Below are 25,695 nucleotides of genomic sequence, written 5' to 3'. Positions count from 1 at the left end.
CATGTGCGTTCTGTGATGGTAGCAGGTCTTGTTGGACTGACAACTAACGGGAGATCACAGATTCAGGGTTCACTTTCTGTCGGCCGTGAATCAAGCAGACCCAGTAAGCCGACTTCCTTCGTACATCTGAAGATAGCCGGCCAGAGAGCATGCTGCCGTGCTGATGGTACGGGGTAGCTGTACTGCACGTGACGCCGTTCGGACCGCACATCGATGACCACTTGAGAGTCATTGATCTGACAGCTTGGTTCCTCTAATGCCTACGGCACAGCGGAGCTCTCAGCGGCCATTCACGCTCGGATCGATAATTGAACTCTGTCACTCATAGAGTTATCGGCGTCGGTACTTGGGGCCCAGGAGGCACCGGGGGCATCTACTGCTGCTGTCGGGCGAGTCCGCGCTTCGCCAGTGAAAAGCAACCTGGTGCGTGCAGTCGTCGGTCGTCACTTCAACTCCCTTGGCAACTTGTAATTGGCTAAATATAGGCCGCCTTCCAGCCAAGAGCAAATCAGATAAGATAATTCGCCTGTTTCGGCCGTGCGTTCTGCACGTGACTTGCTCTTCCTCTTTTGATTGGAGGAAAAGTCTGGAGAGTGCGTCGCTCAGAAGCCTCCGTCCCGAAGCTTGCAAGAACGGAGCCTGGGAATCCAGCCCCGACTCGCCAGACGGCGCTGAAACGCAGAGGGGACGCAGAGGGCTGGACGCCGGTGGGCTTGGCATCTTCTTTTCAGGCCGAATTTTGAACGCATCCCGAAGTCACCTGCTCTTGGCAAGGGTGCCGTGACCCTTTCGGACCACCCAAGGATCCCCAGCAATGTCGGTAAAAGCGCATGCGCCATTTATATAAGCTTGTTCTCCGACTTTTTCACCCCCCTTGCTTACCCCTTCACTGACAAAACACCATGTCGTCCTCCGCCCCCGCGGTCGCCGCGCCCTCCGCCTCCGCCTCGGCGTCTGCCGGCCCCTCGATCCCGATCGCGCTCCACGGCGACGCCAAGCCCGGCCAGCTGTACAACTCCTCCGCCATCCCCAAGTTCCCCTCGTCGTCGCTCGGTGGTGAGCCTTACGGCGGAACGGAGCAGGAGCCGACGTACTTCTACGCCGCCAAGCTTCTCGACACCGACACTGTCTGTGGTGCTTCCGACAGCACCGTCGTGGTCTCGTGCTGCCCCAACTCTGACGCTGTCCCGTCGCCGGAGAACGACGACTTCGGCTCCAACTGCCGTTTCCGCGGCGACGCGGACCAGATCCAGTCGTGGTTCTCGAACTGCACCAGCGTCCTCGCCAAGGAGCACAACGTCGCCAACCTCGAGACGGGATGCTGGCCGTGGAGCGAGTTCCGTGCCGCGCGCGCGGCCAAGACGGAGGAGAAGCTCGACACCCTCGCGACCGAGGACGAGGTGTACTGCGCCACCACCTCGCCCCCCAACGACCTGAACACGGCCACCGAGCAGTGCTGCTACTCTGCCGGCGGAAGCTTGGGTCAGGACAAGGCCGTCTGCGGCGGCATCACCGAGGCCGACAACATTGACGTCTTCATGGCGTGCGCTAACTCGCGTTCTGCCGGCGTTTGCGCCAGCGCCAAGTACGAGGAGAAGCACCCTCCCGCCGACGCTGGTGCTCGCGCCAACGCGGCCGGCGCCGCCCTCCTCGCCGCTGGCATCTCGCTCGCCCTCCTGCCTAAGCGCTATAGCGATAACGAAAATCAAAACGCCTTTCCATCGGGTACATCTGTAGTTTGTATGAATTTAATGCCTCCGCACACTGATCCCGCCGGGTACTGATATCTTCCGAGCTAACTAACAGTTACACAAGACGGCCCGTCGCGGGGGGCAGAGGCCGCAAGCTCTCCTCCGCAATCCGGGCAAGTTCATCCACCGCGTCCTTGAGCTCGTTGAAGAGGTCGATCCGCTGCTCACGCTTCTGGGCCTCCTTCTTACTACCCGGCGCGCTGCACTCGATCGGAGTGTCGTACGTGGCTAGCATGTCCTCGGACCATGTCTCGAGTGTCTTCATCGCAGCTGCAAGCTGCTCGCGACCCCTTGCCCTCTGCACATCCATGGCCCCCATACTGCGCCAGTGCTCGATCTGCTGCTGACTGAGAGCGAGCACGCTATCCTTCAGCTTCCGGTTCGCGGCCTGCCAGGCAGCGAGGTTGGCTTTGAGCACTGCGTTCTCGCCCCGAGGAGCTGTCACTTGACCCTCAAGCCGCCCCTATTGTTAGCTTTTGTCACGGTGAGTGTTCCCGTGTCCCTGATGCTCTCGGTACTGACGATCAGAATGGACGGCGGCACACCACTCCGAGGCATTGCGCTTGAGGGGGTCGCGCTGTACGGCGGAGCGGGACCCGAAGGCGGAGGGACGCTGTTGGGGGTGAGTGCAAGAGCCAGTGGGACGGCGTTGTTCGGTTGAACCGCGCTGGTGGGAGGGACACCGCTCTGAGGCTGTGACGCCATGAAGGCCTGGGCGGGTGGCGGCACGATGCTAAGTTCGGTGAAGTTCTGCATGTTACGCAGTGAGGGTTGCAGTGAGCCTTCAAGAGAGACAAGCTATCTCTTTAAATCTCCCAACGTTGCTGGTATAGCCGCGCAGGCGCCGTGTAAGTGTCGAATGGCAGTGTGCAAGTGTGTACAGTACGGCAACGAGGATGATGACCGACAACTACATCCCTCAACTACCTCCCCTGATGCCTTCCTCTGACACATGCGCAGAACAATCTATACTGCACGAAGTTGTGCATGCGTTTAGCCCATTGACACCGCTGACTATGCGTTCCTGTTACTCCGAGGGGGAATCAGGCATCGGCAACGCGCGCAAGCTCTCCTCGGCAATCTTCCGCAACGACTCCACGGCGTCCTGTAGCTGCTTCACCATACCCTGGGCTTGTTGTCCAAGGGCCATACGGGTCTGGGCCTCTCGATCGCTACCGCCGGTGCCCTCAAACATGTCCTGCAGGTTGTGCTCCATCCGCTTGTCCACCGTACCCTGTAGAGTTTCGAACCAAGCTGCAATGGTCCGCGCGGCCTGCTCCAGCTCAGCTCGCTGTTCGACCTTGGCATACTCCGTCCTGAGTACCTCGGGGTAGAGCTGCTTGTCGCGCTTCATGAAGAACGACAACGTCTCGTTGAGTCGGAGGTTCTCGGAACGCAGGACGGCCAGCTCGTGTTGAAGCTCTTCCTCGACCAGCGTCTTGGCGGAGAGGGCGCCTCGTAACTGCACGACCTGCGACCGCAGGGAGGCGACCTCCGCCTCAAGTTGGTACTACTGTTAGCGGGGCTCGGAGAAGACTCACTGTCAGAGTCGCAAGGGTTCCGGGTGTCTGTAGGATGGGCTGACCAGTGTAGGGCAGCCCCGGGATGTTGGCCTGCGCGGGAGGTGGCACGATGGTGAGTCCCGGGCCGCGCGGGGCGTTCATGCTTGAGGGTTGCTGAGGCTGGAGGTTGGGTAGCTGTTGCGGCTGCTGGATGGGCTGCTGTTGTTGCGCCTGCATCGGGACCTGATTCTGAGGCAGAGCGTTGAACTCTTGCTGCTGCGCCTGCATTGCGGACGACTGGGGTGAGGAGCTTGGTCGGGGGCGAGCTGTGGACATTTGGGCTGCTTGATGGACCTTTCGATCGATCCTTAAATGTCCCAACGTCCTCTCAGTTGATGACAGCGTTGGGTGAGCGCTTCGTGGTGTCGTCTGAAACGTGTTCACAGGCTTCACTACGCTGTGGCACTGATCCTGTACTGAGACAATGCCTTCCCCTTCTGTTGATTGATTCTGCGGCAGCGTTGGACTCATGCACTACATCGATGGCTACCTAGCTGTACTCTGGAGCACCATTGGGGATTGTCATCAACGGTGACGAGATGGTGTCTCAGGGGTTGGACCAGGAAGCTGCATGGGCTTCAATGCATCCCCGGCGATGCGCTTCAGCTCCTCAACTCCGTCCTCAACTTCCCCCAGAGCCTCCACAGTCCTCCGGAACGTCACCGTCCCGTTGGTAGCATCAATCCCGTCCTCGAGGGCAAACTGCTGGAGACAGGTATTCAGCTCTTTGAGGCCGGCAGTCGTTTTCTCGATCACAGATTGTAGATCCTTCCGACCATGCTCTTTGCCGAGCTCCCGAATGCGGACCAGCAGTCGGAGGTTGGTCTCCCGAGTCGCTCGGGTTCGAATCGCCTCCGCCAGCTTCGCGTTGTCTTCTTGAAGAGCATCAAACTGCTCCTCTAGTGCAGCCTTGTGTCAGCTAAACAAGGTGGGTAGACTTACGACGTGCCTCAAGATAGGTCCCATTCGAGGCGCGGCTGAACTAGTCTCGGTGATGTTCACCTCGACGAGCTCAAGGCGGATGGAGGCGGCAGCGCAGGTTGGGCTGTTCGGCATAGTGAGTGATCCTGCAATCGATGGTGTGGAGGACAGCAACGACAACACGGCTTTAAGCGCCTGCCGGGTGACTGGGACACGCATGCGACCCAGCAACACACTGATCGCTCTCTACTGCATCCCCAGGGCTTGGACTTATGGTTGGGAGCGGCTCAACGTGATACCCGTTAGAAGTGTTTGTTTGTGCGACTGCTATTGTGACTCGTCACCCCTGGAGCCGGCCATTGATGGCTTTTGCATATTAATCCTTCAGCTACAAACAATCCTCCCCGTGGCATGCTAGATGGGGCCGATGTACCCATCTGCCGTACGCTGCAAGCTCTGAACCTCACTCGCTAAGTCATACAGCGCCTGCTCCGCACCTCTGTGCGCGTAGTACATAGTCCCGTCACCAGAGCGAACGTTCCTTGCGATCTCAGCGAGGCGGCGACCCATCGATGAAAGCCTTGCTGCGACTCTTTGGCTGGCTGCAGTCAAAGCCTGAGACCGGAAGTGGTTTGCGGTGTACGCGACCTGAGCATGCATGGCCTGCACGTGAAAGTCTTGCTGGCGGGCCACGTCAGTTGTGACTGCCAGACGCTGCAAGTCGCCTTGCAGTCTGGCAATGGTACTGGTAAGAGCCATCTCGTTACGGCGCGCGTCGATGAGGTCTTCCCGCAGACGCCTGTTCTCGGCACGAAGAGATGCAGCTTCACTCTCCAATGAATACTATCGTTAGCTCTAGAGCGCAGCTCGTGGCTCACGACACTCACAGGAAGGCGGCTCATACTGCGGGAGCGTCTAGGCATTCTTGGAGGAGGCGCCGTTGCTGGGAGTCGAGTGGTCGCGGGCTTGATAAAGGGAAATAGCAAGTGACGCTGGGTCAGTCATTTCTGTTGTTGCTCCATGGAGGTGAGTGTCTCATGGAGGGACAAAAGACATACTTTCTCTGATGATGATGCATCGAGAGACGACACATACGAACTAGAAACGCTTGGTGTCGATGGTGCGAGGGAATGCGGAGAGGAGTGATGTCCTCTTTGCGAGGGTAGTCGGGAAGTCCAGTACGCGCTCTACGCACTTATGATCCACAAGCTCAGCGCAGAGGTGAACAGGGGCCATTGGGGGATGAAAATGGATATCACCGGGGTTTCGGTGAAGCTCGGAGGGAGTCGATAAGCTGCTTCAGCGAGGTCGTGACAGCCTGGTATTCGGCATCGGTGGGGGGCCGGGCTTCCTTCATTGCTTCCTGACAGTCTTGCGCAAGCTGGAGGACTTCTTCGCGTGCCTTAGAGTTGCTCGCCGAGATGACTTCGGGATGTTGCGCTGGGGCGCCTTTTTGTGCAGGGATATCGACGGGGCTGGCGGGCTTGGCGACGGGTGGCGGCGTGGACGAGGAAACGGGACGCATATCTGAGCGGACGCTGACGAGCGTGAACGTACTGAATCGCGCCTCTCTATTCGCGAGAGCAAGATCCCTTTTCAGCTGCTCATTCTCGGCCCGGAGGCGACGGACTTCCCTTTCCAGAGAGTCCTAGCGTCAGCAGAGCAACTGGGAACGCTCACAACCAGGGCGGTAATACTTCCCATAGCATCAGTTTGCGATGACTGAGCGCCAGCGGCTGGACGAGAAGGCTGCCGTGTCATCACGAATTCTGGCCTTGACAGAGCTCGATGGGGTATTATTGTGAGATGAACGATGGGAAGCTCGTGAGAAGAGAGTAGGGGGTCAGTAGAGGTCCGCTGATGACGAAGAAAGAGCTACGAGATCGGAGTGTTGAGTTTCTGATTCTGACACCCGGGGGCGCCCATGTATGCGAGCAAGCCCTGCTGTCGTAAGTCTCATCAAGACGCAGGTACGAGTCATCATGCCCTGCATATCCCCCGATCGTCCATGGAGCTCCAGGCTCCTCCCGTATGTATGTCTTCTTCGACTAGCTCGCCGCGGCTAGGGATTCGTGGTCCAGTTGGATGTCGGCATGGCGCCGTGTGTGAGGAAGGCAGCCAGTGTGTCGCTATAGATGTCGCCATGGTCCACTCCGTCATCGTTCCCAGGGTGCCAAGGGGGAGGCAGCTGCGGCCTGACCACAGTCTGCGTCGTCTCCGGCTGGGCCTTGGGTGAGATGGTGCGGTGAGACCTCAAGCCCTCCTTGCCGGTGCTCGCAAGTGAGCGGCGGAGGTAGTCGACCTCAGCCTGCATCGCACGCTCCTGAACGATGGCCTTAGACTCGGCATGATGACGCGCAGCACGCTCATATGTGATGGTCCCCGCGAGGATGTGGTTGCGCGACTGCAGCTCGGTTACCTGAGCGTGCAAGCGGGCGTTTACGACCTCCAGGCGCGCATGCTGGTCCTGCATCGCCGAGAGAGCCGACTCGAGGCCGTAGATGGTTTCGGCCGCTGCGTCGCGGAATTCGCCCTCGAGACGCCTGATGACATGGGACTTGGGCGGCTTGGACTTGGGCTTGTGTGCGGGGCGCTGGCCGTATCGAATCGCTTGGCGAACGGAGTGGCGTTCACACCGTTTGTCGTGGGCCTTCAAAGCATCAACAGTCAGCTGGAGCGGGGTCGCCTCGGAGGCAGAAAGCCCGCACTGTCTGTGAGGAGCAGACTGGAGCTTTGCAGGCTGGGGATAAACGGGCGGGATGGCCGTGACCTTGATGGTGCTGGTGGTGCTCGCAGTGGGCGATGGGCTGGAAGCATCGCTGGCGCTAGGAGTCAAGCCGAACGCTGCCGATGGGTAAGGCTGGGGCGCACCACACGGAGGAGGATTGCCGTCATTCGAGGCCATGATGTGCGGCAGCCTTGGTATGGCAGCGGTGAGGAATGGTGAGAAGAGGCAAAGATCTGATGGGGGCGTCGCTTCTTATACCATCGCCGATTCAGAGTTGAGCATCGCGGAGTTGTGTATTGAAGCCGTTCGATGTCGGGGCGTGGGCAGCAGTGGTGGCCAAAAACGCGCAGGTGCGAGAGTGCACACATCGGTGCGGAGGTGGTGACGCGTGCGGAATGCGTCAAGGCCGTCCTGGTTCGGGGTTAGTTTCTGCAGTGAGTGGGGCCACCCAGCTACTCTTGACATCCACATGAGGAGGAGCGCAGCATATGCTGTCAGTAGGGCACCAGATATCGCATCGATAAGATCTCAGAGCTTAGCAATGCCGGGCAAGGGTCGCAGTGCGGTCGCTTTGCCAAATGCCGGATATCTCGCTCCATCTGGGCGTGCCTCCCACCTCCAGCACGGCGAGCATGCCATGATCATACCCTTAGAGGAGAAGCCCAGTCTGTCGAACATCTAAGCTTCGCACTGTCGATTGTGTGACGGGCATAATGAAGGTGGTGGTGTGTGTCCCGTCTTGATGAGCCACGGATTAGGCGGTCGAGGCAGCACGTGGTTGAATGTGTTCGGCGTGAAGGACTTGACGCTCAACTGTCGTTGTTCGGTGTCTATGCAACAGCAGATCATGTACTGCTATCACCAAGATGCCTCATCCGTAGCACATGCAATGCGACGAGCTTCTTCGGCGGCGTCTTTCGGATAAAGGGAGATGCTCTGAACCGTAAGGTCCTGAAGGAGGAAGGCCAGGGAGATCATGGCGGCAAGCGGGGCTCGGTTCCAACGGCTGTGCGAATCATGGCATCACAGTCGAATAGTCCGCCGCAGCACTCTTCGTCCTTCGCCGGATGACCCAGTCTCGACGGTGTGTCGCGCCGAGGGATGTCGCAGGGAGGGATCGGCCGCCGGTGGATGGTTGCTTCCCTCGGTGTCTGCTCCGAAGTCGGCGGTGATTTCGAGAGTGGCGTCGGCGGCGGACAGCAACCGCTGGCGGGCGGCTCCGTTGTACTGCCATAGCAACCGTTAACTGCGGCGTGCTGGGTCGAAGAGAAGCTACTCGAGCACGGAGGCTTCGGGACGAGCACCGCGTCCAGAGTACTCAGCGCCGAAGCGAGTTGCTCTCTTGCTCGCTGAACCGCTTCTTCGGCTGAGCCATCGCTCCTCGCCCGAAGCGCCGCGACCTCGGCCATGAGAGCTTCGTTTTCGCGGCCGAGCCGCTCCACCTCGGCCTCAAGGTGTTGCTGTCGTTAGCGTCTGCCTCGCCTTCCTCGCCTTCCCTCCTTCCCCTCCTTCCTAGACTTCCCTCCTCGTCTCGCCTCTTCCAGTCAAAGCAACGCGCGGAACAGAAGATACGCACCATCTTCGCATTTCGCCTTGCGCGAAAGTCACGCTGCGTCTGCAGCGCCCTCGTAATGGGAAGATGGGGGTCGATGGAGCGACCTCGAGGCATGGTCGAGAGGAAGAGTGCGGAACAGAGATGCGACGAAGGGAAGCCGGGGCTTATCGGAATTTCAAATTCAGGCACTGCGTGGAGTCTCCGCTTCTTTCCACCCAAACAACCTCGCACGAGAAATCGAGGGAAGGCGGGTATCAGGACGCCGACGACAGCGCCATACTTGACCCACGTTTGAACGTCCGTCATGGGCATCGAGGCTGTGCTCTGGAGCCATCCTAAGCTCCAACGAACGTTGACGCCAACTTTAGGCTTCCGATTCGGGGTCCATCGTTAGCTGATGAGGATCGCCATTGGCCTCCCGAACGGTATTGGAGGCCCCTCCTCATCATCGCTGACGCAGGCTCTCTCGCTTGAACCCCCTTTGTCGTCGCTGTCAGTCGGTCTTCGGGCAGCAGCTGTCTCTCCGAGTCAAGCGACCCGTCACAAGACACTGTCTTTTAGTGCGCAGTCGTCGCAAGACCATGAGCTGCGTACATCTTTGCTATCCAGCGCCCAGTTTGACTAGCGCCGAGCTTGATATTGTTAACCATCTCGTTTGACTCCAAGGCGGCCTCACATAATCACTCTTAGGCCAGGGCAGATGTTCGCTCGGTGCCCGGTTTATTCTCGATCTGCGATATGACGTCGGAGGCGTGGATAAGGCAATCTGATAAACAGTTCAACCATCAGCTGAGCTCGGCCGAGTCGTCAGTGCATATCTTCGCTGTATCGTGCAGAGGGGACAGTCCTAACTGTAGGCTAGGACGGTTGGTCTTCCAAAGCGAGAGGATGGACAAAGAACAGGGGGGCACCTCCCGCCCGCCCTGAGACCCTGGTCCCTCTCTTCGCTGCTGTTAGCAGCCCTGTTACCCGCCATAGATCGACCCTCTTCTACGAGGAGAGTGGGAGCGAGTGAGAGCACGTACTCCTCCCCAAAGCGAAAGAAGCGGACATACGAGAGCCCTTCCCCGGAGTACGCACCTCTCACTAGCGCACAACGCAAGCCCAGCTCTGACGTCCGAGACATGTCAAGCTTATCCGCTCGGTCTCCATGCGCGTGAGCTCGGCGCTCTTCCGCCAAGCCCATTGCTCACCACTAAAGTCGCGCCCACGGCGCCACCGACGTAGAGAGGGGCTTGGCAGCGCAGCAGTCCTGGAAATGTCATGACTTGGCGACTGAGCCCCGCACGGACGTTGTTGTAGATCACACAGGCGGAAAGATAAGCAGATCACTGGGCCACTGGGCAGAAGTTTAACACGAGGAAGGGGATGGGATGATGCTGAGCGTATCGCCCCAGCTGACTGAGCAAAAAGCGTATCATGCTTCCAAAGTGGGCGTCTCGTCAGAGCGGGAAGGACACGCACCCCTCAAGCCCCCCTCTGCCCTTCTGCTGTGTTGGGATGAGGAACGCTCAACAATTGCAAAAGAAAGTTTCCACGGAGTATTCTCGGAGCCTAGCACGTTGCGCACTTTCGAAGTCTTCTTCGCGACCGAGAGAACGCATGGGTTTCTTCCGGCTGTGGATATTTGAACTGACAATGCAGGTGCGCAATGGTCGTGGATGTGGGTGTTGCGTAAGGCGGATCGTAGCCTGTGTTGTGTCAAGCGCACCAGGCACCCTGCTGCCAATTCATGGGCGACTTCCCACATTTCGTGCAATTGGCCTATCGGCGAGGAACAACCCATCGCGTCATGATTGCTCCGAGTCAAGCGCCTCTGCACGGCGGCCGACGAAGCCTGAGCATGTGTGGTGATCGCATTGAACGTTCCTGTACATCGCGAGCTCGGAGCCGCCGGGCGGCCGGGCCTGCCAGTTTCAATCCTCATGGAGGGCTATGGGCTTTGATTCGCTGTGAGGTAAGCTTCTAGCTCTCGAGCTATGTTGTGCTTGGGGCCTTAGCGCTGTTTACGGTGCGTAATCAAGTGGATCTCGGTCACGGCTGTGGAGCCTAAGCTGCATCAGTAAGCCGGAGTAAAGCACAATGTCAGCCCGGGAGCGAGGGAGGGGGGAGAGGACTTGCCGAACGTCAGTGATCGTCGGGCATTCCTGGCTTTCCTGGAATGATAGCGCAGTAAGTAGCTTCGGGATGGGTGAGCACGTTGTTGATGCATTGAATGTAGGGCTGAATGGTAGCCGAGTGGGAGACCCACGAGGGGTGATTCATTACGCAGCATGTGACCCGGCACTGTTGGCGGCAGTGTCGCCGCAGAGTGGGCGCCCAACATCCAGCAACGGCCGTTAGCCCTCTTGCCATTAGGGTGATGCTCATCATGGGGATCGCTCGGTAGTATTGCTACTGGATAGCATTGCTTCTTCGCTTCTATACTTCGGCATTACTAGATACGAATCTTGGACTATGATTACACAACAAGGTCTTGGGGGCGTTGATCGCCCGTTTTGATATCGGGGGGTCTACTGAAGCTCGCTCTCCTCGAGGCCGTCCCGGATGTGGACAAAGGGGATACCGTTGGCGACACAGCCAGGCTTGGGGCCCTGCTTGCCGTCGATGGCCCACTCGATGAGGTTCTTGACGTTAGGGTCGATGGCCTGGAGCGAGTGGCCGACAAAGTCGAAGTGGCAGCGGTCCTGGAGGACAATGTTCTCGACGTTGGCGCGCTCCTCCATGATGCCCGAGGTGTAGGGGAGGACGAGCTCGTCGTACTTCGAAACGATGTTGGTGTACTGGGGGCCGTCGACCGCGATGCCGCCGCGCTGAAGGTCGTTCATGAAATCGCTAGGGGAGAGGAACTCGTTGCAGGAAGGACAGATCTTGATGAGAGCGGTCGTGATGAAGGGCACGAGGCGGACGAGCTGGTTGATGCCGTACAGCGATGTGCCGCGGTAGTTGCACCCGAAGCCGACAAACTTGTCGACCTGGTCCGCACCACCGTCGAACTTCATGTAGTACGAGGAGACGGTAGTGCCCATCGAGTGACCGACAAGGTGGACCTTGCCGGCGCCCGTGGAAGCCTTGACCTTCTGGACGTAGTCCTTGAGCCACTTGGACGAGTCACGCAGGCTGTTGAAACCGAGCAGGATGCCGTCCTTGGTGCCGTACTGCGGGGTGTAGACGCAGTGGCCCTTGCTCGAGAAGGTCGGGGCGATGTAGAACCAGTTCAGGAGCGACGGAGCAGTGAGACCGTGCAGGAAGATGATCGGGGTGCGGTCGTCGGTCATCTTGCAGTTCCAGTCGTTGAAGCCACCGCCGGCACCCTGGGCGACCTTGTTCGCCTCCTGGACTTGCTCCTCGGTGGGGGCCTTCATCTTCTCGGTGATGACGGCCTCGACGTCGCGGCGCATGGCGAGGTCGGCAGCGGCGCGCTCGTCGATGATAGGGCCAGCCATGACGCCCGCAAGGGCGGTGAGGGGAAGGAGGGTCTTGAGCAGCATCGCTTGGATCTTGAGGTGTGGGGAGATCGGAAAAGTTCACGAAGACCTCGCCTTTTATCGTGATCTTGAGAGCAGGAGCGGAACAGGTCCGCAGTGGGGCCAGAAGCCCATGGGGCAGCATTGTGCAGCTGATGAAGCTGCTGCCCTGCGTTCAAAGCCTAAACTAGCGATGCCGCTATCAGGAAAGGGACAAGTCCTCAAACCCACATGCGTCCTGGATGTGTGTCTTGCATTGCCGCAATCAGTCTGTACCTGATGCGCATATACCGACCTAAGGCTGCTAGCCTGGGACTCGCCGGGTGAGTGCGTGTTTGGTGCGGGGTAACTGAATCAATCGAATGAATTGTTGCCTAGTCCAAACCATCGAAGCCATCGAAGACCGTCCCCGAGAATCATCCGCGTCCACGGCATCCGCCAGCGTCATGCAAGCGCCGCTGACGATGGCTGAGTAGAGCTACTACCCATGGGGGCTTTACACTGCCCTCTGCGCGATCTCCGCTTGCCTCCGCTGGCGTGCGAGCATGCGAATTCCTGCGACCCAGGTATGGCCGAGCAGGAGGCATGGAGGCACAACTGTCTCGGAGAAGCTGCTCCCCCACCGCGATCGAGCCGACCGAGGGGGTTAGGTTACTCGGCAGGTCATAGAAGGATATCAGAGTTAGACATCTCAGGAGGTTGAAAGAGTTCTGGTCAGTGATCTGGTCACAGTTTGCCGCACAATGAGGCCGAGGGCACGGGTGTTATGAAAGAACCCGAGTTTATTTTCGGCTTCAGGACCAAACACCACTCTGTCGTGGGCCGTTACAGTCGTCGTCCATCGCACTGTTCACATCCAGGCACGGCCGCTGCCGTCATCCATCTTTCCCGATGCCGACACCATCATCCTACTTCAGCTCTCTCACGCTCGTCAAACACTGGTCTCTCACGATAGCCTCGTAGCAAGCGGAGATCGGGAGGGATTCCGACCGCATCGGTTCGATCGGTCTCCATGCTGCGATGACCTCGGTTGAAAGGAGATTCCCACGTTGAGGACCTCGGTCATCTCTGCGATGACGGCCGACAGGAGCTGGCCTATCGCTGTCCGGGCCCTGGAGCAGCGATGCTGCCCGACACTGGGCTGGCAATCTGATAACTGATGAACTCGCGTTTGCACTAACCTCGATCAGATCATCATGCCTACCGGAGCCGTCATCGCCGAGCAGTCTGTGCACCTTCTTCCCGTCGAGCCCGTCCTGGGCGCGCCTCAGAATGCGTCCCACGCCGAGGTCCAGATCGTCCTCCGCAAGAACATGTACGACTGGGGTGTGAGTATGGGACTGCTGCCAATGGGAAACAGTTGCTGCTTTCGCGGAGCTCAGACCGAACTTTGGTCACTGAAAGCAAGAGCTAACAGCAGTCTGACTACGCCGTTCGTGACCTGGCCGGCAATGTCGTCGTGATCGCCAACGCCAAGCCCGACTCGACGCTCGACAAGAAGCAGATTCTTGACCCCAACGGAAACGAGCTCTATGAGATCCGCGACGAGGTCATGTCCGTCTCGCACGGCATGGTCGGTCACAAGTCGGGCGGCAACATCTTCGAGTGCCACAACCACAAGACGAAGATGAACAGTGAGTGCTCTCCGGATGAGGAAAGCTCGGCGGACCTTTAGAAACCCTCATCTGTCGATCTCCCTGCTGGGCGTTGTCTGCGATGCTGAATGCGGACGGCTTGTTCAAGCTGGACACAAACCTGTTGACATCACGCTGATCTCCGCAGAAGGTGAAACCACTACTGAGCTCCGCGGCTGGTGGAAGGACAACAATGGCAAGCACGACCTGGTCCTCCAGGGCGACTGGTACCAGGGCACTGCTTCGATCTGGATGCCCGACACGAACCAGGGCATCGGCAAGATCCTGCTGCAGCCCGTGAACCTGGACTCGAACTGGGACAAGGAGGAGTACATCGTGACCGTTGCGCCTGGCGTCGACGTCCAGGTCTTCGCCGGCATCGTCATCGCCTTTGAGGCCGTGCTCTCCAAGGAGCTCAAGTAAGCCCCACCCCAAGCAAATAGTGAGGCATAGAGGCGTGCATGGGAGTGCGCCGCTCGCTGACACAGCTAGGAAGGACGTCCTGTTCCCAGACAGGCGCCAGAAGTGAGCTCGAAGTGTTGTTCGTTGTCGTAGAGCACCGTAGAAGCGAAAAGAGCATGCAGCAGTGCAATGACGTCAGTCGTCAACAAGGGAACCGGCTGTCGGCCGATCTTGCGTTTGTTTCTCCAATCATCCTGTTTCCACTCTCCCCGGTCTCCTGCGCCATCTGCAACGTTTAAGCGAGTAACCGCTCTGGATTCACTTCCAGCCGCATGCAATAGCTCGCTGCATGGACGAAAGGACACAGCAAGTTGTCGCAAGCGCATCACGTGACTCCCACCCAATGCCGAAACCTGCGCGTCAACAAACTCTCGGTCATCTACGACGACTGACCGAGAAGTTCGGGTTGGACCATCCGCCAGCGCGACCAACCAAGCATCCCTAGTCGCCTACTGCTCACGCGACGAGACCAAGAAGTGCGCCTGACATCAGCCCGATCCGCAGCGAACTCCGAAAGACCGCATAAGCACGCGACCCCTCACACGAGGAAGACACGATGGCAGCAGTGAAGGGCTGGTCCGACGTTGCGCTCACGCCCCGCGAGGAGGCGTACCCGGAGCAGAAGCCTTTCGCTGAGGCGAAGCTGAAGGTCTCGGACATCCACACAGTGCACTACTGGCAGGCAGGAAACCCGGAGGGTAAGCCCGTCGTCTTCCTGTAAGTACCTTACGTCCTCTCCGCTTCCCCACAACTGCCCGCTCGCTCTTTCAGCTGAGTCGACTTCACGAGATTAGCTGACGACAGACACGGCGGCCCCGGCGCTGGTACAAGTGGCAAGGACACGACTTTCTTCGACCCTGCGATGTACCGTATCGTCCTGATCGACCAGCGTGGAGCAGGCAAGTCCACCCCCTCGGGCGAGATCAGGGAGAACACGACGGCGGACCTGATCAGCGACATCGAGGCCATTCGCTCCGAGCTGGGTATTGACCGTTGGCTCGTATTCGGCGGGTCGTGGGGCTCGACCCTCACGCTGGCATACGCCGAGGCGCACCCCGAGCGCTGCGTCGGCCTCATCATCCGCGGCATCTACCTGTCCACCAAGGCCGAGCTTGCGTGGACGTACACCTCTGGTGCGAACCAGCTGTGGCCAGATTCGTGGGAGGCGTTCGTCGCCCACATTCCCGAGGACGAGCGCGGAGACCTCATGCGTGCGTACTATGAGCGTATGACCGGAAGCGACGCCAAGGTCGCCCAGGAAGCTGCCCGGGCGTGGAGTGTCTGGGAGGACAGCACGGCCAAGCTCATCCCGGACCCGGCCTTCATTGCGCGCTCGGAGGATGACGAGTTTGCGCTCGCGATTGGCAAGATCGAGAGCCACTACTTCGTCAACTACGGCTTCATGCCGGACGGACACCTCACGGCCGAGGACCAGATCTCCAAGATGTAAGTCTGCCCATGACTGGGTGATATCGCACTCCAGTTGCTTGACGCGACAGTGTTAGCTGACACCACAGCCGCGACATCCCCACCATCGCCGTGCAGGGGCGGTACGACTGCGTCTGCCCCGCCTCCTCGGCGTGGAAGCTGAAGCAGGCCTGGGGACCAAAGCTGCGCACGTACATCGTCGACGACGCCGGGCACAGTGCCCACGAGCCAGGAACCAAGCGCCTGCTCCTCGGCGCGACGGACGAGTTTGGCAAGACGCTGAAGTGGTAGACCGCATCTTTCGATACCCTATGCATTTACAACCCAATAATATCCACTTCTTAGCATCCCAAGTAATCCGCGAGCGCATTCAGGTCCTTGAAGTGCAGCGGATGCCGCTCCTTGGGCGTATCGTCCTTGAGCTCCTTGCGCGGGCCCATCTCATCCGGCCGCTCGATGTACGCCGTCTGCACGCCCGCGTCCTGCGCCGCATCCAGGTCCGAATGATGCGTCGCGACCATCATGACCTCCTCGGGCTTGACGTCCAACACCCTAGCCACACCCTGGTACGTGCGGTGATCGGGCTTGTAGGCCTGGAACACCTCCGCGCCTAGAATGAGGTCCCAGGGCAGTCCAGCCCGTTTGGCCATGTACGTCAACAGTCCAATGCCGCCGTTCGAGAGCGGCGTGATGACGAACTTCTTCTTCAACCTCGTCAATCCCTCGACAGAGTCGGCCCAGGGATCGAGACGGTGCCAGGCCTTGTTGAGATCCTGGATCTCGGCCTCGGAAAGGTCGGCGAGTTGAGGAAAGTCGGGCAGGATGGAACGCAGGATCTCGAGGTGCAGCTCGTCCAGCACTCTGAAGGAACCTGATCCATCCGCGATCGCGGCCATCGTCCGCCGCATTGCGGGGACGTAGCCTGCCCGCCAGGCAAGCGCGAAGGCGTCCCCGTCCACGCCGGGGCGGAGGGCGGTGACGGCACGCGAGATGCTGCCGTGCCAGTCGACGACGGTGCCGAAGACGTCGAACGCAAGGACCTTTGGTATCGGCGCGGGCGACATTGTAGAGGGATTCGAAGGTATGGGGAGGATGGGGAAGAGAGTGTGGATGGGGTAGAGATAAGGAAGGAGGGAAGGATGGATGCAAGCGCCTGACTAGGATGAGATGGGCAGTGCACCTACCGGAGGATCGGCTACTTGGGCCTAGATAGCCGGCGATCGCCGACGGTGTTGAGTCATGCGCGGAGTCGACTGGACTTCACCACTTCCTGTTCCATCTGCAGCGCGCAGCGAATCGGAGATATCGGAGGAGCAACGCGTATAAGCAACGCAACAAGCATGGAAGGGTTAGACGACTGCCCTACACCCAAGATCCCCAAGATTGCTGACTGCCCAGCTACCGGCGGCGATATCGGTCGACGGCCGGGGTTGTTTGTCTGAGAGAGGAGGGAGGTAGACATCTGGCCATTTGGACGTTTGGGGTCGATCGTGTCGATATCCTTGAGTGTGCTTCTCTGGCAGTTAACAGTCGAACCCAGCCGCACGCACCTGCGATCCTGCGACCTTGCACGATCATGCACGATGGGTCGGTCGTCCTCACGTCAGAGGGGCGCAGGTCCCAGATGCTCCCGCTGACTCACCCACCTGCTGACGACGCACAGGCAACTGCAGGCAACTGACTCCATTGACTCAACGCCCTCCCCTACAGTACCTTCCTCCTTTCTCACTCCCAATGGAGCTTGAACAAACCACTGATCTCGACCCCGAGTCCATCGGTTCAGGCAAGGGTTGCACGGTGTCCATCGTTGAGGTGAGCCACGCCTGCTGTACTTAGTGACATCTGCAGAAGGCGACGGCTACTACAGTAACTTATCTGCTTGTCTCCTTGGTAACTAATGCCAGTGAGTAGTTCATCTTCAATTGCGCGTGCTGTTAGTTCTATAACCCTGTGGTCAAACTGACCATCGTAGACCTGCATCTTCCTTCGGGGTCCGAGGTGGTTTGTCCGTCGCCAGCCAAACGGCTGGGTTGGAGTCTCTCAATGTGAGTTTCTCATTTCGGATGGAACTGACCTCGCAGACGATCTTCTCCAAACGTCAGGTTCCCCCCTAAAGGTCGATATCAGCTGCCACAGCTGCCCCATGGAACTTTTGGCCTATGAGTAGTCGTTTTCGGCCACCACTACACGCGCACATCTGGTAAGCTGGCGTGTCCAAGCGGCTGTGTCAAAGTGATCAGAATGTGCTGAGCAACATCACCCGCATTGCTCTCTGCTGATCCACGACGAGGACAGAAGCGCAAAGCCAAACCTCTTTTCCTCCTTTCTATGTGTGCTGAGGGTCCTCTAAGTTTGAGCTGATGTCCAGCATGAAGATAAAACCGTTCTTCGATGGAACGGTAAGCTGAGTTGGCGGGCAAGGCAAGCTGAAGATGCAGGCGACTGGCATTTACCTTTGTCGCATCGAATTGAATGAGACCATTTGACTACCGGCACTCAGAACGTCTCCTCAGCCACAGTGCCACGGTGCAGAATTCTCTAGTGAGCTGTCTGGCGGCAGCAAGCTGACATCAGAGGCGTTATCAGTCGAAACCATTCCGACTTCGGAACGCACCCTTTGGGCAGCTCAACATGCGTGCGCATGAGCTGGGAGCACTCGTAAGCAGACGTGGACCGACAGCCCATCCAATTGTGAGCTGGTCATCCCGCACTGAAGCTGACCTCGCAGGTCTCCAAACACGGTTCCACGCCATTTCAAGTGCTCGCCGTATGCTGGGTCCACTCGTAATTAATGGAAGCTGACCCACAGTTCCTTAGCGTGGTGCGCGCGATCAGATTGTGAGCTGCCGCGATGTGAAGATGGGAGCTACCTTCAGAGCGAGCACTGCTGTGGGTCCGGTGAGTGCGTGAGCTTATGAGAAAGGCATCTGGAGCTGACCGACAGCTCGTGAACTTTGTGTCTGGGTCGGGTGGGCTAATGCGGGGCCGCTTCTGCACGAGCACTAGGGAGGGGTAGGCACATCTGAGCTGAGCGCACTCCCCTGGAAGCTGACAACACAGTCTTCGCGGGTTTGTCGGACGCGGTGAGCCGCCAGCTACCGCCGATATGCGCGAGGCACAGTGAGCTGGACGTCCGGCGATCTAGCTGATATCACAGCCGTCCCAGTTGCCGGGCGTTCGTCGAGCGTGCAGGGACGCTCGCCAGTCAGTCAGCCTGTGAGTAAATACAGTAGCAGTGTTGTGCAAATTGCCTTCCGTCGTACCGATGCATGTTCTCTCTTACTTCTTCTCATTTCACAAGCGCAAACGAGACCTTGGTCGCCTCGTTAGTCGCGCGCTGGTTCGACTGCAGCTCCGCCCCGCTGGCGCCATTCGTGGCCACGTTGTGACTCGCACGGTGGGCAAGCTTGTATCCCTGCGTGTCGTCGAGGCTCGTCCTCTCTCCGGTGAACGGGATAAGGAACCACACGTCGGAGCCGTACGGGCTGCCGTGGCCGCCATTTCCCTTCGGATCAAAGTCAGGTCCCTTAGCTCCGGTCACAAGCGGCGCGCCCCACTTCCTCGTGTCGGCAACACTGCCGTCGGTCTTGAGGTACCCCTTCTCTCCCTTGAGCCGGAAGAAGCCAGTGTACGCGCCATTGTACGTGTCCTTCACCCACTCGAGGGTGAAGCGGCCTAGCGCCTTGTCGCCAATCGAGACATTGTACGTGGCCTCAGTGAGAGGCTTGCCCTCGGCGTCAGGAGGGTAGAAGTCGGGGAGGTATGCGTTGTCCGCAGGCGCCGTGTACCGATCCTCCGTGACGCGGAGGTCGGAGATGAGAGACAGCGTGCGGCCCGTGACGAACTGGTTCGTCAGACTGCCCGTGTCCAGGACGGACAGGTACGACGCATGCGCGAGCATGTCCTCCGTCTGCTTCCCCACGGGACGCCAGCTGCTCGGGTCTCCAAGGTCATGCGTCGCGCTGATGGGCAGTTCGTACCCGTTCGCGAGGTATTGGCTGCTCGGGACGTGGTACGTAAACCCGGCCTGGTTGAGCGGCTTCGGGGGAACGTACACCCTCCACTCGGGCGACTTGAAGATGTTCAAACCCTTGGTGGGGACCCAGCCGATGGAGGCGCCGTCGGCGTCCGTCGCGTTGAAGACCATCTCGCCCGTCACGCCAATCGTCGCCAGGATGGTGCGGTTCACGACCGGGTCGAGGTAGGTCACCTTGTCGACCTGAGAGCCGTCGCGCGTGATGCTGTGTGGCTTGGAAGCCGTCGAGACGTGGTACTCGGTCCCGTCGAGGTCGCGGAACTTGAACCCTGAAGCGGCCGTGAAGATCTCGTTCTGGTAGACGACGTCGGAACCGTCGGCGCCCTTGCCCTCGAAGGCGAGGTAGTCCGTCTTCGGGTCGTAGACGACGTTGAATCCCAAAGGCTCGCCGATGAATCCGTCTCGGCCGCCGACTCCGGGCTCCTCCCACTTGCCTCCGTACCACTTCTTCCATCCCGTGAGACCGGAGGCCATCTCAGTCCGCGCCATGCTGAAGTAGCCCAGGAGAGTCTTGTCGCCGTTCTTGGTGCGGAACTGGTGGTTGTACAGCAGGTACGCGTATCCAGAGATGTAGTCGGGGTAGAACCTCACCCCGCTCAGGCCCCAAGAGTAGGTCGCGTTCGGGAACAGCTCTGGCGTGATGGTCTGGTTCGGCTGGTACGGGTCGGTCACGATCTGGTCGACCACGGCCCACGTCTTCCCCTGGTCGCCCGACCTGGCGAGGAGGAGGCGGTTGTTGTGTCGTCCCGTCTTGATGCGTGCATTCTGCGTCACCTCGCCGTGGTTCCAGGGGTCGAACTGGTACTCATCGTTCACGCCGCCGTACCACTCCTTCGTGGCTGGATCGATCCAAACGCCGATCACATCGCAGTGGTCGTCCTGATACAGGGAAGGCATGGGGTTGACCTCCCGCTCGTCGAGGCGATAGCACATCGAGCCAGGCTTGTCCCAGTAGCTGTTGTAGTCGACCATGCTCGTCTCGTCCGTGCCCCACTTGTCGGACAGGTGGCCGAAGTTGTTACCTGTGAAGGTGCGTGTGTAGCTGGTGCCGTCGTCGTACTGCGCATAGCTTGCGACGGAGGAGATGAAGCGGTATGTGCCCGTCTCGTCGACGAACTGGGATGCTGCAATGTCCGCTCCCATCTTCCTCGGGAAGGTTGTCGTGCCCTGGAAGGTGAAGGTCGGGATCTCGGCGGCGGTAGCGCCGAGGAAGGCGAGCAAGAGCATCGCTTGGGTCGTCTTCATGGTGAACTTGATGGTGCGGAGGACTGAACTTGCCGGAGAGCATTGCTTATGTACTTTTAGCGGGAAGCTTGTCCATACATGCTTGTCCATACATGCTTGTCCACGACGTACGGCTGGCGTAGGGCGACCCTCGGCGAGGTCGGCGGACCAGAACACCGGAAGCGGATAGACGGGACAAGATGTACATCCACGATCGCGCCGCTAGACCCGGACATGGGTAGGACGCCCTACGTAGAGCTCCCGAGCGCGATAAGGTTTGGATTCCATCCCTCCGGTCCGGTGCTAATCTGGGACGGGGCTTCGGTCTGCCTTGCGTTGTGAGTGGATGTCGCGGCGGGCTATGAGGACGTCGACCAACGGCGCTAGTGACTTCCCGACGTCACATGACCCCTAAGTCTGTCGCCCGTTGTTTGGGGAGTGCCGAACTCGCCGAAATCATCGACCGCGATGTCGGCGTGTGCATTGCAGGGGAACGTCGTACGTCGTTGCACTAATGGAGTGACATGCGATGGATGAGTAATTGAAGACAACTCGGTCAGTTATCTCTTCGAGAACCACTGTGACGTCTTATTGACAGTGGATTCGTTACGTAAGATAGATTATCGGGGGTGATTCAACTGACATCGCACCCAGCCGTCAACGTCACTCTTCCTCTCGATCATATCAACACTACTCCTCTCCCTGGTCCACGTCCCCCACGTTCGCCCACCTGTTCTGCACTTCGCTCACTGATCTGACTAACTCATCTGCATCGTTTACTACTAACCACCGATTTCTACTAACTACGAGTTTCTTTCTTCTGCTTCAGCTACGGAGTTCCTTGATATGGTTTGGGACTGAGGCGGGTGGTCGGCTTCGTGCGCCTGACGTTGGAGCCTTCAGCAGATTAGCACTGGAGCTCTCCGCACTCGGCGCAGGACTTGCGGTAGCCATAGTCGCACGTCTTGCCCGTGCCGGCCTGGCACTCGTAGACGTGGCCCTTGATGCAACCGGGGTTAATGCCGTTGGTGCAGAACTGGCCCTGGATGCCGTTGCACGGGCAGTTGGAAGGGTTGCAGGCGCGCTGTAGTCAGCAGAGTGCAAAGGGTTTAAGAATGGATGGGCTGGGCACGATGGACGGAATCATGGACGGAGCGAAGGTAAACTCACCTCAGACAGGAAGAAAGGCTCGCCGCGGGCCTGCATCTCAGTGCCGGCGGCAGCGTCGCCGGCGAGGGGAAGGGGCTCGGCGAGCGCGAGGGTGGAGAGAAGAGCAGCGGCGGCGAGGATGAACTGGAATCAGCTTTCATTGACCAAGAAGCTCACCTTCATGGTCGTTTCGTTGAGGTCGCTTGTTTGTTGTTACGAGAGTTCGAGTCGGTTGGTTGGAGGTCGAAGAAACGGGGAAGTGAGGCTGCTTATATCTCTTTCAGGTGGACCACTCGAGCGTACCTGGGGTAGAAACAAGGTGGAGACCAAAAGGAGGAAGGCGGAAGGGGCGTTCGTGGAGGCCTCCATGACTAGCCTGCGCTGCGCTCGCCCGCCTCGCTCGGCGCCGAGCCCTCGGACGGTGCGAGAGACATCGCCTCGCCGATCCGCGATCCGCAAGACTGTGCTAATGGCGAGCCTGACTTCGAGGCCGCGTGCGTGCCATCGTCTCAGTCTTCTTGCCTCGCCTCTTGCGATGGGCTCAGTCTCCTGCTCCCTCGGCTCTGGCATGCACCATGTACTGCCGGACCAAAGTTTCTGGCGTATCGGCGTCACACTGCAGCCCGTCTAAGCAGACGGAGAGGTAGCATATGGTTGGGCGCCACGCTCGCACCGGTCTCCACCGGATGTGCGCTAGAGAGAGTCTCGATCGACCTGTCCACGATGTCAGGCCAATCACGCCGGTGTCAGACACACCTCCGACACGACCATGCGCCGTAGCCTCCGTGGTGTCCGCAGTCGTCGGACCCGAGATCTCGGTTCCGACACTTTAGCGCCGAGCTCCGTGGGGCCAACCACTTCCCGTGTCGTATACATGCATGCCGTTGTCCGAGTCGTATCACTGCGCAGCACCTTTCCCATGCCCATGCATTTGTGTACGAGTTCTATGCCAACTTGACAGAAACGGAAGAAGTGAAGTGTGAGGGCGTGGGGTGGTGTGTGGTGGGATGTCAGCTCCAAGCGGAGTTCGGTGCGGCGTCGCGGAGCCAAGATGATTAGCCTGGATCACCGATCGGCTCAGATCTGCAGCACAGCCGCCTCCGTAGCACCGTGCCATCGGTTGACTCACTTGATTCAGTCGAGTCACACGAGGCGCACGACCGCTATTCCGGGGCGCATGCGTCATGCGGTACAGCGGCATGCAGATGATCAGAAGGTGCACACGAGCTAGCGCACGAGCCAGGGCATGAGAGAGCAGCTGGGCCGGTGATCTGGAGGCGTTGTGGAATGAGGGTACAGACGAGAGCACGAGGCGTGTCAGACGGAGAAACGTGGTCCCGTGACACCAGGGCGAGGAATGCGGTGACCTTCCACAGTTGAGCGCTCTGTGACCAGCTGCGCAAAGAAGGCAGGTAGGCCGCTCGCCGGGAAAAAGCTGATCCCGGGATATAGGATGTACCATGTACGGCACAACGTTGCTTGAAGGATTGAAGGAATGCGATCGAGATCATGAGCGCGTGGGAAGCTCAGTGTTACTAGGACTGACCGATCGCAGTCCTCGATGGATCTCGGGTGATCCTGGCGAAGAGTGCCGGTCTTCAAGAGCCTGCATACGGGTGAATGGCAATGGTGTCCTCGAAAGGCTGAATCCTCTCACGGGGACGGACACGCCGCGCGGCGTCTTGCAACAAGAATCCGAGATACGCAGCTACCCCGCCTTGCCCCACGCAGTCAGTATTAGGCAGAAAGCCTAAACTATGCCGCCTGTCCGCGGTATGCTTAATGGAGGCTGAAGGTTCAGTGGGGAGGGCGAAACAAGACCCTTCGTGCGGTTGGTGGGATGATTGACGGAGGAGATCTCGGCATCTTGGCTAGTGCATGAGAGGGTGAGGCTGGGATCAGGTCACCGAGTGCAACTAGTCGGGTCGCTCGGGTCGTCGTGTATACAGTCGTCCAACTGCCCAGGGCTCTCCAGCTACGTCCCCTCAGTCTATACCAGGATGCAGAGCTAGTTCACTCGATCTGTGGACGATATGAGCGTGCTGTCGCGGCACGCACACTAGGAGCAGGGTGCAATCACGATCGACTGGAGATCGGCAACCTCCATCAAACATCCACAACCGACCTCCACACGACCCTTCCAACCACCTTCCTCGGACCAATCCCCGTCGTCCATTCTCCAAAAAGCACTGGGCCACAGCCTCAGCTGAAGACAAGCGCATGCGTGCTTCCTGTCGGAGAATCGAACTCCGATCTCCCGCGGTCTGTCATGACAAGCGAGCATACTAGCCGTTATACGAACAGGAACTGGTGGTGGTTGTTTCGGTGCCGAGGGGCGGATCCGCGGGGCGCAGGCGTCAGCGTCGGCGTTCGTCACATCGCCGACGAGATGGAGAATAGAGCCCAGGGTGTCTGCCACGGGTGGACGAGGATGCATATCCCCGGCAAACTTGATTCGAACCGCTAGCATAAGTGTGCCGACATATCGGACAGTGCTCGCCGCTGGCGGCCCTATCCGAGTTTGCTCGTCGACAGCCAGCCGACTCCGACCTGAGAGGAAGCACCATCACCACCGTTCTCAGCGGCGGCGTCGGCGCCGCCCGCCGAGCTCCGCGCTGCGCCCCCTCTAACAGCTTCGGCCACTTAGCTCAGTTGGTTAGAGCGTATGCTTAACACGCGAGTGATACGCATAAGGTCGGCGGTTCGACCCCGCCAGAGGTCAGCTTTTTGGATCTCCGAAGGCTTCAGAGGGTACTGATGAGCTGAAGGGTGGTTAGGGAGGTCGAAGTTGTTGCTAGGTCGCAGGATGATGGTGTTTGTGGGCCGGAGGGTCACCCTGGAATAGAGGGTGGTTGGCCACTGCTAGCTGGCGGCTAGACTTGTGGGGAAGCAGTTCATCTACTACACCACGCATCAGTCAGATTGATGTGATGTGAACATGTGAATGCTGCTGCAGTGAAGTCTTTTTCATGGACACCGGAGGGACATGGTCACCGAACCGGTGGACCTCAGTCAGTCGCACACTAGCACGCTGCCCCTATCTTATCTGAAACCCTGGTCTAGCGCCCCGACCCTGAGCCAAACCATGGAACCAAATTTTCTTCGTCCACCACCAGCTCCAAACCTCCAGATGTCCCCCAACTCCTCCAAACGATTCTACGGCCGTCCATGCATGCACAGGGTTTCAAAAAACATTCTCCGCCAGGGAGTCGAACCCTGCTCTATCGCGAACACTCGAGCGAGTGGCGCTCTCTTGAGAGGCGATTATACTAACCGATATACTAGCGAAGACACGGTGTCCAGAACGGAAGCTCAAAGACTGTGAGCGGCTGAGCCTCCATTGAGTACATCCTCAACAGACCCGAGTGCTCCCGGGGTTACCGACAGAGTCAGTACTGTCGTCTTCACTAAGGGTGGCCAGCTTCCAGGCACTTCCGAGCGCTGGCCTTGGGTATCATGCGCTGCTCAAGCACTCACCTGACGCCACTTGGCCTCCCTTTTGGAAGACGACAGACGACAATAAGTCAGACCGTGCGGGTTTGTACCTGTCTACCGCCCCCCGGCCTCCTTATTGAGAAGCACGTCTCAAGGGTGGCCGTGTGGCGTTGAGTCCAGGCGCCCTGCGCTCGTACCCGATCACATCGGACACGCCAGGGACAGCTGCTGACCCTGTGCACGACCCGTAACGACAGCCAGGGTATTGCGCGAACAATAACAATCTTGGTAGCGTTGTGAATCGGTTCGCGCGTCAAATGCGAGCAAGGTCTTCGCGAATGAA

General features: G+C 59.0%; 13 protein-coding genes and 3 non-coding genes across 16 annotated transcripts; 4 read left to right on the top strand and 12 right to left on the bottom strand.

Moving 5' to 3' along the window:
- Positions 1-902: 902 nt before the first annotated feature.
- Positions 903-1,784, top strand: A1Q1_03109 (uncharacterized protein; the record flags this gene model as incomplete). The annotated part of the gene is made up of 1 exon (XM_014328199.1): positions 903-1,784. The coding sequence occupies one exon, from the start codon at positions 903-905 to the stop codon at positions 1,782-1,784; it is 882 nt and encodes a 293-aa protein (XP_014183674.1).
- Positions 1,785-1,806: 22 nt separating this feature from the next.
- On the bottom strand, positions 1,807-2,507 carry A1Q1_03108 (uncharacterized protein; the record flags this gene model as incomplete). The annotated part of the gene is made up of 2 exons (XM_014328198.1): positions 1,807-2,214; positions 2,274-2,507. The coding sequence occupies 2 exons, from the start codon at positions 2,505-2,507 to the stop codon at positions 1,807-1,809; spliced, it is 642 nt and encodes a 213-aa protein (XP_014183673.1).
- Positions 2,508-2,778: 271 nt separating this feature from the next.
- Positions 2,779-3,541, bottom strand: A1Q1_03107 (uncharacterized protein; the record flags this gene model as incomplete). The annotated part of the gene is made up of 2 exons (XM_014328197.1): positions 2,779-3,222; positions 3,293-3,541. The coding sequence occupies 2 exons, from the start codon at positions 3,539-3,541 to the stop codon at positions 2,779-2,781; spliced, it is 693 nt and encodes a 230-aa protein (XP_014183672.1).
- A 297-nt stretch (positions 3,542-3,838) lies between these two features.
- A1Q1_03106 (uncharacterized protein) lies at positions 3,839-4,369 on the bottom strand (the record flags this gene model as incomplete). Its single annotated transcript, XM_014328196.1, has 2 exons — positions 3,839-4,204; positions 4,256-4,369. The coding sequence occupies 2 exons, from the start codon at positions 4,367-4,369 to the stop codon at positions 3,839-3,841; spliced, it is 480 nt and encodes a 159-aa protein (XP_014183671.1).
- Positions 4,370-4,648: 279 nt separating this feature from the next.
- Positions 4,649-5,157, bottom strand: A1Q1_03105 (uncharacterized protein; the record flags this gene model as incomplete). Its single annotated transcript, XM_014328195.1, has 2 exons — positions 4,649-5,077; positions 5,122-5,157. The coding sequence occupies 2 exons, from the start codon at positions 5,155-5,157 to the stop codon at positions 4,649-4,651; spliced, it is 465 nt and encodes a 154-aa protein (XP_014183670.1).
- A 332-nt stretch (positions 5,158-5,489) lies between these two features.
- A1Q1_03104 (uncharacterized protein) lies at positions 5,490-5,995 on the bottom strand (the record flags this gene model as incomplete). The annotated part of the gene is made up of 2 exons (XM_014328194.1): positions 5,490-5,805; positions 5,865-5,995. 2 exons carry the CDS (start codon positions 5,993-5,995, stop codon positions 5,490-5,492), a joined length of 447 nt encoding a protein of 148 aa, XP_014183669.1.
- Positions 5,996-6,296: 301 nt separating this feature from the next.
- On the bottom strand, positions 6,297-7,139 carry A1Q1_03103 (uncharacterized protein; the record flags this gene model as incomplete). Its single annotated transcript, XM_014328193.1, has 1 exon — positions 6,297-7,139. One exon carries the CDS (start codon positions 7,137-7,139, stop codon positions 6,297-6,299), a length of 843 nt encoding a protein of 280 aa, XP_014183668.1.
- Positions 7,140-11,030: 3,891 nt separating this feature from the next.
- Positions 11,031-12,008, bottom strand: A1Q1_03102 (lipase; the record flags this gene model as incomplete). Its single annotated transcript, XM_014328192.1, has 1 exon — positions 11,031-12,008. The coding sequence occupies one exon, from the start codon at positions 12,006-12,008 to the stop codon at positions 11,031-11,033; it is 978 nt and encodes a 325-aa protein (XP_014183667.1).
- Positions 12,009-13,180: 1,172 nt separating this feature from the next.
- Positions 13,181-14,147, top strand: A1Q1_03101 (uncharacterized protein; the record flags this gene model as incomplete). Its single annotated transcript, XM_014328191.1, has 4 exons — positions 13,181-13,312; positions 13,405-13,618; positions 13,767-14,037; positions 14,111-14,147. The coding sequence occupies 4 exons, from the start codon at positions 13,181-13,183 to the stop codon at positions 14,145-14,147; spliced, it is 654 nt and encodes a 217-aa protein (XP_014183666.1).
- A 489-nt stretch (positions 14,148-14,636) lies between these two features.
- A1Q1_03100 (uncharacterized protein) lies at positions 14,637-15,799 on the top strand (the record flags this gene model as incomplete). The annotated part of the gene is made up of 3 exons (XM_014328190.1): positions 14,637-14,797; positions 14,870-15,526; positions 15,598-15,799. The coding sequence occupies 3 exons, from the start codon at positions 14,637-14,639 to the stop codon at positions 15,797-15,799; spliced, it is 1,020 nt and encodes a 339-aa protein (XP_014183665.1).
- A 50-nt stretch (positions 15,800-15,849) lies between these two features.
- Positions 15,850-16,572, bottom strand: A1Q1_03099 (haloacid dehalogenase, type II; the record flags this gene model as incomplete). The annotated part of the gene is made up of 1 exon (XM_014328189.1): positions 15,850-16,572. One exon carries the CDS (start codon positions 16,570-16,572, stop codon positions 15,850-15,852), a length of 723 nt encoding a protein of 240 aa, XP_014183664.1.
- A 2,225-nt stretch (positions 16,573-18,797) lies between these two features.
- On the bottom strand, positions 18,798-20,789 carry A1Q1_03098 (uncharacterized protein; the record flags this gene model as incomplete). The annotated part of the gene is made up of 1 exon (XM_014328188.1): positions 18,798-20,789. The coding sequence occupies one exon, from the start codon at positions 20,787-20,789 to the stop codon at positions 18,798-18,800; it is 1,992 nt and encodes a 663-aa protein (XP_014183663.1).
- An 886-nt stretch (positions 20,790-21,675) lies between these two features.
- A1Q1_03097 (uncharacterized protein) lies at positions 21,676-22,487 on the bottom strand (the record flags this gene model as incomplete). Its single annotated transcript, XM_014328187.1, has 3 exons — positions 21,676-21,852; positions 21,939-22,061; positions 22,221-22,487. 3 exons carry the CDS (start codon positions 22,485-22,487, stop codon positions 21,676-21,678), a joined length of 567 nt encoding a protein of 188 aa, XP_014183662.1.
- Positions 22,488-24,144: 1,657 nt separating this feature from the next.
- On the bottom strand, positions 24,145-24,224 carry A1Q1_t014. Its single transcript has one exon. It is a non-coding gene; the product is annotated as a tRNA-Asp (tRNA).
- Positions 24,225-24,554: 330 nt separating this feature from the next.
- Positions 24,555-24,639, top strand: A1Q1_t042. The gene has a single exon. It is a non-coding gene; the product is annotated as a tRNA-Val (tRNA).
- Positions 24,640-25,111: 472 nt separating this feature from the next.
- A1Q1_t013 lies at positions 25,112-25,208 on the bottom strand. Its single transcript has one exon. It is a non-coding gene; the product is annotated as a tRNA-Glu (tRNA).
- Between the last annotated feature and the right edge of the window lie 487 nt (positions 25,209-25,695).

Source organism: Trichosporon asahii (assembly GCF_000293215.1).
Source record: "Trichosporon asahii var. asahii CBS 2479 unplaced genomic scaffold scaffold00004, whole genome shotgun sequence".
Taxonomy (NCBI): Eukaryota; Fungi; Basidiomycota; class Tremellomycetes; order Trichosporonales; family Trichosporonaceae; genus Trichosporon; species Trichosporon asahii.
The sequence above is the reverse complement of the archived record's forward strand: the minus strand, read 5'-3'. Positions and strand labels throughout refer to the sequence as shown.